The sequence below is a fragment of the Salvelinus namaycush genome, chromosome 41 (genome assembly GCF_016432855.1).
Source record: "Salvelinus namaycush isolate Seneca chromosome 41, SaNama_1.0, whole genome shotgun sequence".
NCBI lineage: Eukaryota > Metazoa > Chordata > Actinopteri > Salmoniformes > Salmonidae > Salvelinus > Salvelinus namaycush.
Window position 1 is genome coordinate 12,915,932 of NC_052347.1, and position 16,988 is coordinate 12,932,919.

Consider the following 16,988-nt stretch of genomic DNA (forward strand, 5'->3'; position numbering starts at 1 on the left):
CATCTAGTGGTTTAGCCTAGGTAATGCAGTCACTCTTATACATCCTTTGGATCTGGGCGACATGCAGCATCTTGCAAATCAAATGGGTCGCAGTTGCGTTAAATTTGGTCGAATTCTAGCAAAACGACAGGATAGTTTACGTCGCCAAATATGACGTTTTTTAAAGACATTTTCCCATATCCTAGTGCACCATTGGGTGCAGTGTACTTCAGCTAAGATGTGCATGGCAACCTCAGTACTGTCAGTGTCTGGCTGTTACAAAATGTTTGGAACCAGGAAGACATTTGGCACTGCAAAGGGCCCTTAAAGCCATAAGAACGCCAAATAGCTAACAAGATGGCTACACTGATCTTCATTGCCCCTTGTTTTTGCTCCATGCACACTACTTGCTCACACTGACCCGACACGCACTTCTGCTGCTGTTTATCATATACCCTGATGCATAATCACCTTAACTCTACACATCTACCCCTAATATCCCGTTACCTACACATTGTAAATATGGTATTGGCACTAACCCTGTAGAAAGCTTACCTTTGTGTTCATATCTTTGTTGTACTTTATAGTACTACAAATATTGATCACTGCATTGTTGCGAACGAGCAATCAAGTTGCATTTTAATTGTCACATGCTTTGTAAACAGGTGTAGACCGAAACCCTTACTTGCAGGCCTCCCAACAATGCAAGGGATTTTGCTGTACTTGTGCACGTAACAATAAAAACAAAACACAAAGCAGAGTATGGTTCATATGTACTGCAGGGTTTATTACAATGATCTACGGGGAAAGGAATCAGAGCAACAGGGAAAGCCCCACCCACCCCCTTAAACAGTCAAAAACCAATATTTTTTTCCAAAAAACAAAAATTGGTAAAAAACACATCGCCGCATTTAAAAGGATTGATACAAATTTAAATCACATCAGAAGAGATCCAAGTGTAAAATGTCCTGCATCTTCAACGCTGTAACAACTGCGACTGTCCTCATGTTCAGCCTGGAGTGTAATGCAGCCTGGCGGATTCACCTAGGCTCTTAGCTGGTTTCCATCTGGGGTGGGTGGAGGAAACACATCAGATAAGACGCATGCTACCATAGTAGTTAATTTTCAACGCTATATACATGTGGGACAATTAGTTTTTTTTAAACTCCCTACAACACTTCATAACCCCTTTCTCATTTTCAAACTGAGACTCACCCTGGCATTGTAGGCATCTAGCTGGGCATCCAGCTCTTCAGCAGAAAGTGGCTTAGTGCTTCCCCCGCGGCCACCTCGGCCCCTGCCTCCACGACCTGCTCCACGTCCTCTCTGCATCCCTCTAAACCCACCGCCACGACCCCTGTTCATGCCACCACCTCGGTTCATACTGTAGAACATCTGAACATTAGCACTTTCCATTCATGATACTTATCATTGGCTCGGGTTGTTTTGGAAAACAGTTCAATCTTAACACTTACCCCTGCATGGGTGGTCGTCTTTGTGTGTCGATCTGTGATGTGACGAGTTGTATGTTCATGGGACGCCCTGCAAGAGAAAGTATTCAGGTTATCACCAGGAAGAGTAGTGTGCTGAAGACATCCGTATGGCGCTGTAGTTCTTTGCATCAGTGTCGACTCCAGCGGTGTGGTTATTTGTTTAAATTGTTCTTTAAAAGCCATGAGTTGGCTTTGATGAGTTAAACCTCAATTTTCTGAAAGAACTAGCAAAACAGGCTAACTACCTGGCCTGTACATGGATGGCAACCACCTGAGCACCCATTTTGAAAGTTTCAACCTTCAGCAACTTGAAAGTTGGATGAATATACAGTGTCAGCATGGTGAAAGACACCTCAGCAGCACAAAACAATTAAATGTTTCAGCAAGGTACAAATGACATAATATTTGTGGCAACTGTCAAAGCCAATTGAGAAACCTACCATCAAGTGGTACACCGTTGTACTGTTTCATAGCTTTTAGAGCATCTGCCTTCCTCTCAAAGTGTACATCTGCAGTGCCTAAGCTCCTGCCCGACCGGTCATAGTGAACAGCTGCCTTCTTCAGTGTACCAAACTCCGCAAAGAGCTCCTGCAGTGAGAGAAACCATGTATTGTGATTGTAAGTGATTTCATGTGCCATTTTGGAAATGCTAAGCCAAGGCAAATAAGCAATTTCTAAAGAGTCAACCAAGTCAAAAAGAAAATAAGATGTACCTGAATATCTGCGTCTGAAACGCCAAAGTCGAGATTGGAGACAAGAAGCTTCCCTCCGGTTTCCACACCAGCGCCACCCCCAACACTGGCATTGAAGCCATGATTGCCGTACATGTCGTGTTGCCATTTATCAGGAAGCTGCTTGGGCTGCAACAGATGAAAGAGAACGAACCTGCTGACTTCTGGCTCCCCTGTCTCTGCCAATCACAGAGTCCAGTCCACACAGCTGGGTAGGTGCTGGGAAGACCAGGGAATACACAGCCAACAGGGCCAGGTGGTTGGCATGGACCCCATGGAGAGTCCCAGCATTCCCTGCCCAGTGCCCACCCAATTACTACAAGCAAGTAAACCAGTTCAAAAACCGGACACATGGCAACATGTCAATTCTAGACACTAGACCAAATTAACAGGTCATAAAGCATTTTCCTAAAACTGATGGGCCCTACTTGTAAAAAATGAAACATTTCCTATAATAGAATGAAGAAATGTGCGCATTAACGTCTGTTGAGGCTATTTTGATCAACATGTAGCAGTAAACAAGTAATTAATAACAGTACACATTTACTCGCTACCATCTGCACTCCGCTCCCACCCCCTTGTTGGCTAACTAGGCTAGCAATGTTGCCCGCTGTTCTCTTGCCATCTGCTCCTCCACCAAAGGCTCTCCAGGCGGCCATCCCCAGCGAGAGTAGTATGCTGAAGAAAGTAATCCATCCGTATGGCGCTGTAGTACTTTGTATCAGTGTCGACTCCAGCTGTGTGGTTATTAGCTTAAATTGTTCTTTAAACGCCATGAGTTGGCTTTGATGAGTTAAGTGTCCATTTTCTGAAAGAGACATCTAGCAAAATAAAGTACGCCAACTACCTGGCCTGAACATGGATGTCAACCATCTGAGCGTCCATTTTGAAACCACGCCATTTTGATTGAGTGGACTAGTAACATTACTAGAAATGTGGAGATAAAAATATGTAACAAGAGGGGAAAAGTCCACTGCTCCATCCATAAAGGACACCATTCTGTGTTGATATGGTGCTGCTCACATTGGATTGTGTTAACCCGCCAGCCACTCCCAAACAAAAGGATAGGAGTGCAGGATGAAACTCCAAAAGTTGCCTCTGCTACAAAAATCATCCAAATGCACCGATATTCTTCGATGCAGTGCCGTTCGGTGGTCCAACAAGTGACTTTCTGGGTCGAAAGATACTGCGACAGACCATAAAATCAATATTTCATTGATTGAAGATGCTGAATTCAAAATGGCGCCGTCTGGGCCTTGTAGGTTAGCAGCTATTCCAGAGTTAGCAACTAGCTAACCTGCTCCATAAGCTTATTCTCAAAAAGTGGTAACAGGCATGGATTTGGGTGGACAAGGACACGTTATGTGTATTATATTTCCATATCAACCGCAATTTAAAGGGTTTTCCTTCGTTAATTCGAGAGAAATTCGATTAGTTAGCTAAGTGCCTCTCGACTAGCAAGCTAGCCATTGATTGCATTGGGAGCAGCTAGCACGCCTGAAGATTAGAGGACGTCGCGCAGGCATTTTTCCTTTTTCGCAGCCCATTCCTCTAAATTTCTCATACCCTGCTGTATGGCGTAGGTCTTGCTCTGCCACGGCTCAGGTTCGGTCGGTTCCTCACGGGGCCCGATCCTCCACCTCGGCCCCCAAAGCCTCCACCAGCTGCTCCACGGCCAACACCACCTCGGCCCCCGCCAGAGCCTCCCCGGCCACGGCCTCTTCCACCACCACGGCCTCCTGCGCCCCCTCTCTGCTGCCTGTTCTGCTTGATGATGTCGTCTAGAGACATATCCATCTTATCGGCCATTATGCAGTTTCAATTACGCTAAGAACTGTTAGCGAACTAAAAACTAGCCTGACTGATCCCTGCCTTAAGTAAAAACCTTGGTAATAACCCGACGGTACTACTCAGCTGCGTGAGGAAAAAAACGCTAAAATGGAGCGCAAGCTGTCTTTATAGCCACGAGCCCCTCGTTACGTGAGGACGGATGACGCTGTCAGTGTCCGCTTGTTGTGCGCCGCCCCTTCAACAGTTTTACTCAGGTTATGCTGTCAAATCAAGAAGGGACTATTTGAAATTGATCCCTTGAGTCATATCACTACAAAGACCTGTGCTGCTATTATCAGTGCAGCAGCGCAATGGTCTCGAATTTACTGTAGCTGGTTATACAAAAATAGATAAATCTGGCATATTCCTTGATAGTTGGTGCAATTCGGCTTGGCCCCTCAGCCATCCGAGACATGGCCTGGTCACCCCTCTACCATCTAGAAGGCCGAGACAGTACAGGTGCATCAAAGCCGGGACCGAGAGACTTTAAAACAGCTTCTGTCTCCATGCCGTCAGACTGTTAAATAGTCACCACTAGCCGGCTTCGCCCCAGTACACTGCCCTGAACTTAGGGCACTTTTACTAGCCAGCTATCTTAGAGATTGCTGCCCTATGTACATAGTCATTGAACACTGGTCACTTTTATAATGTTTACACACTGTTTTACCAACTTCATATGTATATACTGTATTCATCCTATAACTACCGCTGTACACACCACTCCTGTTCATACAGTATACTAGCCATACTGTCTATACACACCATTATATTACACAATAAGGCACGAGGGGGTGTGCCACAAACTCCTGAGGTACCTTATTGCTATTATAAACTGGTTACCAACTTAATTAGAGTAGTAAAAATAAATGTTTTGTCATACCCGTGGTATACTGTCTGATATACCGTGGCTGTCAGCCAATCAGTATTCAGGGCTCGAACATCCCAGTTTATAAGTATATATATGTATATATAAATATATATATATATCCCAGACTCTGACATTGCTCGTTCTGATATTTCTTAATTTTTAGGATTTGTGTGTATTGTTAGGTATATTGCAATGTTGAAACTAGAAATATAAGCATTTAGCTGCACTTGCAATTTTATTTATTTTACCTTTATTTTACCAGCATGCGATAACATCTGTAAAATGTGTACGTGACCAATGACATTTTATTTGATATAAGATTCCCGAGACAAATGTGTAAATAAATGTGTTGTGTTAATACCATGGCCTACACCAACTGTATCCACATGTGAACTTTGTCAACACAGATGCATCAACACCTATATTTGAGTGCAGATTCACATAGCCCACAATATCGTTAAAATATATCATGCCGCCATGATTGTATCTTCTTGTAAATTCTTGTAAATCTTCTTGAAATTGTTACAGATGCACAATCGAGAGCATCCTGTCGGGCTGTATCACCGCCTGGTACGGAAACTGCTCCGCCCACAACCGTAAGGCTCTCCAGAGGGTAGTGAGGTCTGCACAACGCATCACCGGGGGCAAACTACCTGCCCTCCAGGACACCTACACCACCCGATGTCACAGGAAGGCCATAAAGATCATCAAGGACAACAACCACCCGAGCCACTGCCTGTTCACCCAGCTATCATCCAGAAGGCGAGGTCAGTACAGGTGCATCAAAGCAGGGACCGAGAGACTGAAAAACAGCTTCTATCTCAAGGCCATCAGACTGTTAAACAGCCATCACTAACATTTAGTGGCCGCTGCCAACATACTGACTCAACTCCAGCCACTTTAATAATGGGAATTGATGGAAATTATGTAAAAATGTATCACTAGTCACTTTAAACAAAATAAACTTTACTCTATACCATCTACTGCATCTTGCCTATGCTGTTCTGTACCATCACTCATTCATATATCTTTATGTACATATTCTTTATCCCTTTACACTTGTGTGTATAAGGTAGTAGTTGTGGAATTGTTAGGTTACTTGTTGGTTATTACTGCATTGTCGGAACTAGAAGCACAAGCATTTCGCTACACTCGCATTAACATCTGCTAACCATGTGTATGTGACAAATAAAATTTGATTTGTACTTGTTTGTACTACTAATAGGTTTACCATTATGGAGTAATTCTCTTTGCTAACTTTTGTTTATACTGGCTGAGCCCTGTTGTTATAACTGCTTTCAGACCATAACTGAGCACTTCATGATTCCCTCTGTGATATGAAGGAACTAGATCAGAGAAAGAAATATAGCTGACTATACATACAATGAAAATAAATGCAACATGTAAAGTGTTGGTCCCATGTTTTCCATATGCACAAAAAACATATTTCTCTCAAATTTTGTGCACAAATTTGTTTACATCCCTGTTAGTGAGCATTTCTCCTTTGCCAAGATAATCCATCCACCTAACAGGTGTGCATATCAAGAAGCTGATTAAACAGCATGACCATTACACAGGTGCGCCTTGTGCTAAGGACAATAAAAGGCCACTAATTTGTCACACAACACCTCAAGTTTTGAGGGAGAGTGCAATAGTCATGCTGACTGCAGGAATGTCCACCAGAGCTGTTGCCAGGTCATTTTATGTTAATTTCTCTACCACAAGGTGCCTCGAACATTGTTTTAGAGAATGTGGCAGTATGTCCAACCAACCTCACAACCGCAGACCACGTGTAACCACGCCAGCCCAGGACCTCAACATCCGGCTTCTTCACCTGCGGGATCGTATGAGGGGGGTGTGGATGGGTTGCTGAGGAGTATTTCTGTAATAAAAGCCCTTTTGTGGGGAAAAACTCAGTGGGTGGGCCTATGCCCTCCAAGGCCCACCCATGGTTGCATTCCTGCCCAGTCATGTGAAATCCATAGATTAGGGCCTAATGAATTCATTTAAATTGACTGATTTCCTTATATGAACTGCATTTAGTAAAATCTTTGAAATTGTTGCAATTATATTTTTGTTCAGTAGCCTATTACACTGTTTTCAGTAACAACGCACAAACAAAACAAAGAGCATGAGACAACAATTTACCATCCTACTGTAGGTTCTGTGACATTTGTACATACATCATTGGGGAGTATATAGGTAAACACATCCAAAAAGTAAATTTAGGTCAGAACATCTATGACCAATGCATTGAGTGAAATATTGTAAAAGTATTTTATTCAATATTTTTTTTCAAGGCTGAGAAGTCAATGTGGCGATGTCTACTTGAAGTCCATTTCAGGGGCATGAATTTATATGAAAAATGTTGGCATTTATCCTAAACAATTTTTGGCTTCCAAAACTCGCCCGTACAATCGGTTTCCATTCCAATATATCTACAATTCAACTATCTTCCAAAAAAAGAATGCCAGCCCTTCAGCATTATCCTTTGTAGATTGAAAAGAAAACAGTTTATATTTAAGACTGCAGTCCTTTAAAGTGTCCCATGAAGAATTTGTACACCATCTGTACTTCGGCATCAGGATGTCAGCATATTTCATTGAAACTCTGCATCAGTCCCATTCACATAAAAAAAAGAGTGAAAATGAAAAATTCATGGCTGTAAAACCAAGAACCGGAAGAGAGAATCCCTGGAAATCAAATGCCAGCTTTCTTGCATTCCACGTCAACCAGATGAGAGGTAGGGTAAGAAAATATTGAGCCTGGACAGAGAAAGAGGGGGGGGGGGGGGGGGGGGGGACTGGGGTGGATAAGGAACTCCAAAAATGTTGTGGTTGTTAGGACATCAGCCCACTGCTGTTGAATGGGCAGGCTGTTAGTCCGGGTGGGCAGAAAGAGGACCGGCATTCTGGGCAGGAATGGCCAAAAGGTTGACTTACTGGCTGACAGAGGAGGAGAAAGTTCTCAAGGATAATTGGTGCAGAAAAAAAGCTGTTGACTATAAAGAGAAAGACTAGGACTTCTTGGAGTCCTGTGTGTTGCGTTTCTTGAGGTCACTCAGGTCAACTGGTGTGAAAGCTGCAAGAAAGGATAAAAATAACATTACTACTCTGTCTTTTTGACAAATCTAGTAAATAGCCTGTTTAAATGACAAACACTTACAATTTAAGTTGGGATTTGGGTTCTTTTCCACATACTCCTGTGGTCCACGGTCTTTGCGTTCGCTGCTCTGTGGTGACCGGATGTCTCTGAGCACACACTGCCAGGCTGTAAAGAAGCATACACATGCCAGCTTTCAACCATCTCCTTACATACCACATTCCATCCAAATGGCTCATCTGAGCTCAGTGGTACAGGGGCTCTGTAAGGAGCTTCTTACAGTGGATCATGTTGATGGCCAACATATAAGCCTACTTAGGTGAGAGACTTAAGGGCTAGTCTTAGTAAGATATCGGCCTTCTGAGGCAGACTCACTGTCGTGGATGAAACGCACATTCTCCTCATGTGCTGGAGTGAAGAGCTCCCCACTGTTCGTAGGAGACCGAGGACTGGAAGTCCGCTTGTAGTTGTTCACCATCCTGGGAGCAGATGAGCTATAAAGCAGCAAATATACAAATTTTTTTTTTTTTTTTTTTTTAAACAGCAAGAAAGAATGAAAACACAGAACAGACAGGCTGGAAAACAGAACATACGTTTTTCTGGCATGCATGCAGTATACCTGATTCTACAAGATACAGCTTGATATACAGTTAGCACACAACACAACCATAACAGGTAAACAACGCTCTTCCAACCTCATTCTGTGTGCAGTCTGTCTCTTGCTCCTTTCTAATGAATAGTTGGGGGGTTAAGAGAATATGAACCTTCTTTATCCTCTGTTGAATAGCTAGTGGTGGAAACAAGGCGTGACATGATTAATTCTAAATAAAGACACCAATCACAAACAATTGAGGAATGTTGACATTTGAAAGCTAGCTAGCTAAAACAGACTGCAAAATACAGTTACTTAACTATACAGCCAGAAAGCTACATTGGATGCCACACTATCGGCATTAGCTTGCTTATTGATGTTAGTTATGCTTCAATGTTTACATGTTTGTATCTGACACTTAACGTTACACAAGCGAGCTAGCTAACGTTAGCTAAGACAGTTAACAAGAAATTATACTTGCCAACTCATATTGACCAGCGACTCGTAAAATATAAAGCACCTAGCTTGCTAACTAACGTGACCCAATATCGTATATTTTAAATTGACATTTTTGTTGGTTAGAAATGATCTTGCGGTTGAAGTAGTGGCTGACAGATAAAGGATAACGTTAGCTAACTAGCAAGCTAACGTTAGCATATTCGGTACCATAACGTTAGCTATCTAGCGAATGTTTGCTACACGTTATCAACATCTACTATTATTAGCTAAGCCATTTAACTTTATCTAGCTGAATATATCCAGACAATAGTACAAATTAAATGTTTCCAGCAGCAGTGGAATATTAATTAATAACGCTATAGCTAGCTTGGAATAATCCAAAAATTACCAAAGAAGAAGGTTTAGATCCAGCTTCCTTTCGCTTTCTTTATTTCAGCCAACAAGATGTAACTAGCGTTAGCTAGCTAGGCCTCCCGTCGGCTAAAACGGTTGCCAATACCAACCAATCATTTCTGGGCAAGTAATTTAAAACGGAAGTCAACAAAACTTAATAGGTTTGTTGGTTCAAAATAATGTTCAAATCCCAAAAGAATGCTTATATGAATGCCTTCTCCCCAACATTTACCCTCTCTGCTCGAGTCTTTTTGGTACTTGTTTAAATAAAACAGACCATGGACCAGCTTGCGAAGAAGTTAGAAAAAGCATTGGCTAAAAATACCCTTACCCGAGTTTATAGGCCCTAAAAAAATGCACTCTAGCAATTAAAAATCATCATCATAATGAACCCTAGTTATTAAAAATATCACCAAGCCCTAGTCAGACCATTACTGTTCCAGCTGGCTTATAGGCGTTATTCGGTAGGTAATGTTAAGTGTAGCACAGATAATTTTCGACCAACTTGACGATGCATCCTCAGTTCCTGACTTGGAAGAACGCATTTCATCTAAATGTCCATGTCTAGTTGCAGGGGGGTTCGTTTGAATTTAGAAATTGCTCCAATATTAAATTAAATATATTTTTTTGGCTCCATGAAGTAATCAAAAAAAATGTGTATCACCACCATATTGTATGTTTAAAATATATTCTCATTGATTGAGAAAGGTGTTGCTTTCTTCTTCTTCGTGTGGTTTTCCGGCAGACTAGACACTTTTTTGCGTATTGCTGCCTTTCACAGTTTGGAAAGTGCATTGCACATTTGTTCACAATAAAAGGAAACTGAAACGCCATGTAACCCTATATTACCCATGTAGTGGCCTACTACTCAAATCAAATATTATTTGTCACATGCTTCGTAGACTAACAGTGACATGCTTACTTATGGGTCCTTTTCCAACAATGAAGAGTTAACGATAACAAGTCAAAAATAACATGGCTATATAGCGCCCCTCACCATTTCCCTGTTTGACTGCTAGGTTTTATGGGTATTATGACACCTCCACTGTGGGGCTCTAAGCAGTGTTGCCCAACTTAGCGACGTCGTCGCTATATTTAGCGAGTATTCAGACCCCTCTAGCGACACATTTTCAAAAAAGCGACTAGCGACAAATCTAGAGACTTTTTCTGGTGTTATTGGAGACTCTGACGTGAAAGCACGTATCGTTCTTATTCTTCTCAACGAGCAGCAGGTGCTGCCGTGGGTCCCGCCGTGGGTCTCACCCCTGTCCCAAAGCACTCAGGCGGCCCAGTCCTCGCGCAGCAGTCCCTCTCAGCTGCAGTCAGAGCAGGAGATGTTCACCCCTCTGCGTCCAGACTGCAAATGAATCGCGCGTGCGGGAAGCCGCCGCTGGCTGATCCAGGCCTGAATGTAAATGTAAAAAACTAAACAATTTTTTTTAATAAAAATAAATAAAACTAAGTAACTCTGCCAGAGTGTCTCTTTTGGGTCACTTTTGCCAGTCCCAAGCCCAGATAAAGAAGGAGGGTTGGAATTGTGACATAAAAAAAAAAAGAATCACAGAAGAAAGTTCATTTGTAGTTCTTAACATATTTAGGGTGTTTTTACTCACTTTTTGTCTCTTTAACTTGCATGTCGTGATCGCGTTTGGTGTAGTGACAAAATACATTTATGCACGATAGCGCACACGCGCAGCCGGTTTGGGTTCCGTGTTAGCCAAATATATTTAAACTCACTTTTTCACAATTCCTGACATTTAATCCTAGTAAAAATTCCCTGTCTTGGGTCAGTTAAGATCACCACTTATTTTAAGAATGTGAAATGTAAGAATAATAGTAGAGATAAGGATTTATTTCAGCTTTTATTTCTTTCATCACATTCCCAGTGGGTCAGAAGTTAACATACATCAATTAGTATTTGGTAGCATAGCCTTTAAATTGTTTAACTTGGGTCAAATGTTTCAGGTAGCCTTCCACAAGCTTTCCACAATAAGTTGGGCGAATTTTGGCCGATTCCTCCTGACAGAGCTGGTGTAACCGGGTCAGGTTTGTAGGCCTCCTTGCTCACGCACGTTTTTTTCAGTTCTGCCCACAAATTTTCTATGGGTTTGAGGTCAGGGCTTTGTGATGGCCACTCCAATACCTTGACTTTGTTGTCCTTAAGCCATTTTGCCACAACTTTGGAAGTATGCTTGGGGTCAATGTCCAGTTGGAAGACTCATTTGCGACCAAGCTTTAACTTCCTGACTGATGTCTTGAGATGTTGCTTCAATATATATCCACATAATTTTCCTCCCTCATGATGCCATCTATTTTGTAAAGTGCATCATGCCCTCCTGCAGCAAAGCACCCCCACAACATGATGCTGCCACCCCCGTACTTCACGGTTGGGATGGTGTTCTTCGGCTTGCAAGCCTCCCCCTTTTTCCTCCAAACATAACGATGGTCATTATGGCCAAACAGTTCTATTTTTGTTTCATCAGAACAGAGGACATTTCTCCAAAAAGTACAATCTTTGTCCCCATGTGCAGTTGCAAACCGTAGTCTGGCTTTTTTGTGGCGATTTTGGAGCAGTGGCTTCTTCCTTGCTGAGCAGCCTTTCAGGTTATGTCGATATAGGACTCATTTTACTGTGGATATAGATACTTTTGTACCGGTTTCCTCCAGCATCTTCACAGGGTCCTTTGCTGTTGTTCTGGGATTGATTTGCACTTTTCGCACCAAAGTACATTCATCTCTAGAAGACAGTTTATACTTGCGTACTATTGTTTGTACAGATGAACGTGGTACCTTAAGGCATTTGGAAATTGCTCCCAAGGATGAACCAGACTTGTGGAGGTCTACAATATTTTTTGTGAGGTCTTGGCTGATTTCTTTTGATTTTGTGGAGTGATTGAAAAACGAGTTTTAATGACTCCAACCTAAGTAAGTGTATGTAAACTTCAGACTTCAACTGTATGTACTGTACATATAAGTAGGGGAAAGTGACTAGGCAACAGGATAGATAATAGACTGTAGTAGCAGCGCATGTGGCATAGGAGGTTGGTTCATAATAATGTCAGAAACTGAGAAAATTGAATGGCATCAAACATATGGAAACTATGTGTTTAATGTATTTGATACTATTCCTCTGATTCCGCTCCAACCATTACCACGAGACCCTCCTCCCCAATTAAGGTACGACCAACCTCTTGTGGTTCGCGGTAAGTGTGAAAGTGAGTGTGTGGCGTCAGTATGCATGTGTGTGCATGTTGTGTGTGTGCGTATGTAGTGTCTATATGTTGGGGTGTCAGTGTGAGTGTGTGTGTAAAGTCTGTGCAAGAGAGTTAGTGCAAAAAAGGATCAATGCAGGTAGTCAAGGTAGCCATTTGATTAGCTATTTAGCAGTCGTTTAGAAGTCTTATGGCTTGGGGTAGAAGCTGTTCATGGTCCTGTTGGTTCCAGACTTGGTGCATTGGTACCGATTGTCAGCTTGGGTGGCTGGAGAGTTAGAAAATGTTTGGTGCCTTCCTCTGACACCGCCTCATATGACAGGAAGCTCTCAGCCCCAGTGATGTACTGGGCTGTACGCACTACCTTCTGTAAAACCTTGCGGTCGGATGCCAGTCAAGATGATCTCGATGGTGCATCTGTCAAACTTTTTAAAGATCTGAGGGCCCATGCCAAATATTTTCAGCCTCCTGAGAGGGAAGAGGCGTTGTCTTGCCCTCTTCACGACTGTGTTGGTGTATTTGGACCATGATAGATCTTTAGTTTTGTGGACACCGAGGAACTTGAAGCTCTCAATCCGCTCCACTACAGCCCCATCGATGTGAATGGGGGCGTGCTCGGCCCTCCGTTTTTTGTAGTACACGATCAGCTCCTTTTTCTTACTGACGTTGAGGGAGAGGTTCTTGTCCTGCCAGGTCTCTGACCTCCTCCCTATAGGCTCCCTATCATCATCGTCAGTGATCAGGCCTACCACAGTCGTGTCATCTGCAGTCGTGGGTGAACAGGGAGTACAGGAAGGGACAAAGCACGCACCCCTGAGGGGCCCCCGTGTTGAGGGTCAGCGTGGCGGATGTGTTGTTGCCTACCCTCACCATCTGGGGACGGCCTGTCAGGAAGTCCAGGATTCAGTTGCAGAGGGAGGTGTTCAGTCCCAGGGACGTTAGCTTAGTGATGAGCTTCAAGGGCTCTATGGTGTTCAAACGCTGAGCTGAAGTCAATAAACAGCATTCTCACATTGGTGTTCCTTTGTCCAAGTTGGAAAGGGCAGTGTGGAGTGCAATAGAATTACATCATCTATGAATCTGTTGGGGCTGTATGCGAAATGCAGTGGGTCCACGGTTTCTGTGAGGATAGTGTTGATGTGAGCTATGACCAGCCTTCCAAAGCATTTCATGGCTACAGTTGTGAGTGCTACGGGGCGATAGTCATTTAAACAGGCTATCTTGGCGTTCTTGGGCACAGGGACTATGGTGGTCTGCTTGAAACGTGTAGGTATTACAGACTGGGTTAGGGAGAGGTTGAAAATGTCAGTGAAGACACTTGCCACCTGATCAGCGCATGCTCTGAGTACGCATCCTGGTAATCCGTCTGGCCCTGTGAATTTTAACCTGTTTAAAGGTCTTACTCACATCGGCTACGGAGAGCGTGATCCCACAGTCATCCGGAACAGCTGGTGGTCTCATGCATGTTTCAGTGTTGCTTGCCTCAAAGCGAGCATAGAAGATATTTAGCTCGTCGGGTAGGCTCGTGTCAATGGACAGCTCTCAGCTGGGTTTCCCTTTGTAATCCGTGATAGTTTGCAAGCCCTGCCACATCTGCCGAGCATCAGAGCTGCTGTAGTAGGATTCGATCTTAGTCCTTTATTGACGCTTTGCCTGTTTGATGGTTAGTCGGAGAGCGTACGGGTTAGTGTGCCACTCCTTGAAAGGGGCAGCTCTGGCCGTTAGCTTAGTGTGGATGTTGTCTGTAATCCATGGCTTCTGGTTGGGATATGTACGTACGCAAGCCCTGTCACATACGACTAGCGTCAGAGCCGGAGTAGTAGGATTCGATCTTAGTCTTTTATTGATGCTTTGCCTGTTTGATGGTTCGTCGGAGGGCATCCTGGTTATGGTCCCACTCCTTGAAAGTGGCAGCTCTAGCCTTTAGCTCAGTGCGGATGTTGCCTGTAATTCATGACTTCTGGTTGGGATATGTACGTACGGTTACTGTGGGGACGACGTCGTCGATGCACTTATTAATGAAGCCATTGACTGATGTGGTAAAACTCCACAATTTCATGAATCCAATAACATATTCCAGTCAGGTGATGTCAATTTTTTTGCCCTCTAGTTGCACAGGTGACATGCTGGTAGAAATGAAGTAAAACAGATTTCAGTTTTCCTGCATTAAAATCACGGCCAGTAGGAGCGCTGCCTCTGGATGAGCTATTTCTTGTTGGCTTATGGTCCTATATAGCTCGTTGAGTGCGTTCTTAGTGCCAGCATCGGTTTGTGGTAGTAAATAGAAATACTCACAGGGATCCTCTCAGGCTCCCTCACACTTTGCCCATCAACCTCTACTCTCTACTTTCCTTACTGTCTCAGCATATGACACTTTCTGCACTGATCTCACCCTGGAAACTTCAATCTGTCTCACTTGCACAGGACATGTCTGATCCCCAGCAACATGGCCACCCCACAATTGAAACACTCCCCCAGCCCACTCCCACATACACACTTCTCACATTTAGTTATCTCCCTCCTACATACTGCTGCAACATGACCTTGGCACCTGAAACACCATAGTGGGTTCGGAAACAAAAGCTCTCAACCGGAAAATGTATATACCCTAGCATGACTTTATCCGGAAAACACTCTAGTCTGCGCCGCACTAAACAACGTATGTCACAAACACCGGGGACCCCAACTTCAGTTGATCCACTCAACCCCACCCCAGTTATCACTCCTGTCAGCGGCGGTCTGCTCCGGAGATCAAAGCAGGACATTGCTTTCGTCCCAAGACTAAAAATGCGCAACGACCTTTCCCTCTGAGCAGCAGACACACAAAAAAGCAACACAAGTCCATCTCTGGATACTTTGACCGAATTGACAGAACCCCACTCCTTCACCCAGCCTGATACCACAAACGGATCGGCCAAAAGGCATGGATCCACTTTCTCCATGAATCGTACTCCCACTGGGCCAGAGTCATCTCATGCATTTTCCTGATCATTGGGGTGAGGCTTGGAAGCCTTCACTTCACCTGATGACGCAGGTTAATTCTCCTCACTTTTGTCAGGATCAATTTCAAGTTCATTATCCGTCGACTGCTCAGGATCTTCAGGTGCGCAACATGCATTTTTCTCTACTGTACTGTACTCTACTCTACTGTCTTTCTCTACTGTTCTTTCTGCCTCGCTTCCTCTCGCCATCCATCCTCTTGCTCGCCCAGTCCTCCGACAAAGGTGTGTTACCGTGTTCAAACTTCTTCTTCATGTGGTTTTCCAGCAGAGTAGACGCTGTGTTGTGTATTGCTGCCTTTCGCAGGTCGGAGTGCAAATTGCACATTTTGGTCACAAACAAAAAAGGGAAATGTGAAAATCTTAAATTGCACCACCATCTAAACCTGCACCTATGCACTATCCCCAAAAACCCACCACCCCATCTGACTACTTTGACCCTAAACAAAATACATGTTTTCTCATTGGAAGAAACATGATGGAATTTTGTCATTAAAATTGTATGCTTGTATTATTATATACCTGTGTAATTGCATCATTCAAGTCACGAGTGTGTCCCGAAGTCGATGGGCTTATTTGGTCCCCTCTCCACTTTTGAAGTCACCCTCTGAATTTGATCAGTAACAAGTAAAATTAAGGGCCCTACAAATGAGTTAGTTGGTAGGGGCGAGGGCCTGGTTTGGGATTCACTGTACGACTTGAGGGTCGTTCAAGTGAAACTTCCAAGTCAGAACTCCACACTTCAGAGATCTCTGACAGCATGTGAACGCCACACTAAGCCTAAACATAAACCTCAGGTTGATATGAAATTACTGTTTAAAAAAACGTAAAAATGTTATTTTAATGAAATGATGTGAATTAGCAGCTCGTCACCTTTTTCCTCTAGGTGATCCTTATCATAACCTATAATAGGCTACGTAGATTTTTCCATCAAGGGTCAATCAGTGAGATAGAAAATAATTGCGTCCTCACCAATTAATTTCATCAATATTTATAAAAAACACCTTTATTTATGAAAATATTTTGTAAAAAAATAAGACTTTCATTGGTGAAATTCATTAGATTAGTTGAAATGGGCAGAATACCACTTACACTTTCATCAACACTGTTAACTATTTCAGAAAATAACAACTGCCAAGGATAATAGGAAAAATGCCAATACAGCAGCACCAGTGCATGTATGGCATAGTAGCTATTTTCCAATGATCTCTGGCCTACCAAATGAAATGTAATTTTTGATGTGAATTGTTATTGACGCCCTCTCTCTGCTCAGCAGAGAGGATACACACAACTTTTCCCAAGCCATAAACATACAGGCTAAATGCAGAGA

General features: G+C 43.2%; 2 protein-coding genes across 6 annotated transcripts; both read right to left on the reverse strand.

Moving 5' to 3' along the window:
• Positions 1-740: 740 nt before the first annotated feature.
• On the reverse strand, positions 741-4,141 carry LOC120034379 (THO complex subunit 4-like). Of its 3 annotated transcripts, none has more exons than XM_038980911.1 (6): positions 3,770-4,141; positions 2,186-2,332; positions 1,913-2,060; positions 1,455-1,521; positions 1,195-1,363; positions 741-1,046 (listed from the first exon to the last, which is right to left on the reverse strand). In XM_038980911.1, exons 1-6 carry the CDS (start codon positions 4,010-4,012, stop codon positions 1,032-1,034), a joined length of 789 nt encoding a protein of 262 aa, XP_038836839.1. In that variant the 5' UTR covers positions 4,013-4,141; the 3' UTR covers positions 741-1,031. The 3 variants fall into 3 exon arrangements, with proteins under 3 accessions (XP_038836839.1, XP_038836838.1, XP_038836836.1); XM_038980910.1 differs by lacking the exon at positions 3,770-4,141 and adding an exon at positions 2,758-3,762; XM_038980908.1 differs by lacking the exon at positions 3,770-4,141 and adding an exon at positions 2,743-3,762.
• A 3,023-nt stretch (positions 4,142-7,164) lies between these two features.
• On the reverse strand, positions 7,165-9,576 carry LOC120034472 (mapk-regulated corepressor-interacting protein 1). Of its 3 annotated transcripts, XM_038981047.1 has the most exons (5): positions 9,443-9,573; positions 8,699-8,790; positions 8,379-8,497; positions 8,067-8,171; positions 7,165-7,982 (listed from the first exon to the last, which is right to left on the reverse strand). In XM_038981047.1, exons 2-5 carry the CDS (start codon positions 8,701-8,703, stop codon positions 7,918-7,920), a joined length of 294 nt encoding a protein of 97 aa, XP_038836975.1. In that variant the 5' UTR covers positions 8,704-8,790; positions 9,443-9,573; the 3' UTR covers positions 7,165-7,917. The 3 variants fall into 3 exon arrangements, with proteins under 3 accessions (XP_038836975.1, XP_038836977.1, XP_038836976.1); XM_038981049.1 differs by lacking the exon at positions 8,699-8,790 and having other exon boundaries at positions 9,443-9,576; XM_038981048.1 differs by lacking the exon at positions 9,443-9,573 and having other exon boundaries at positions 8,699-9,412.
• Between the last annotated feature and the right edge of the window lie 7,412 nt (positions 9,577-16,988).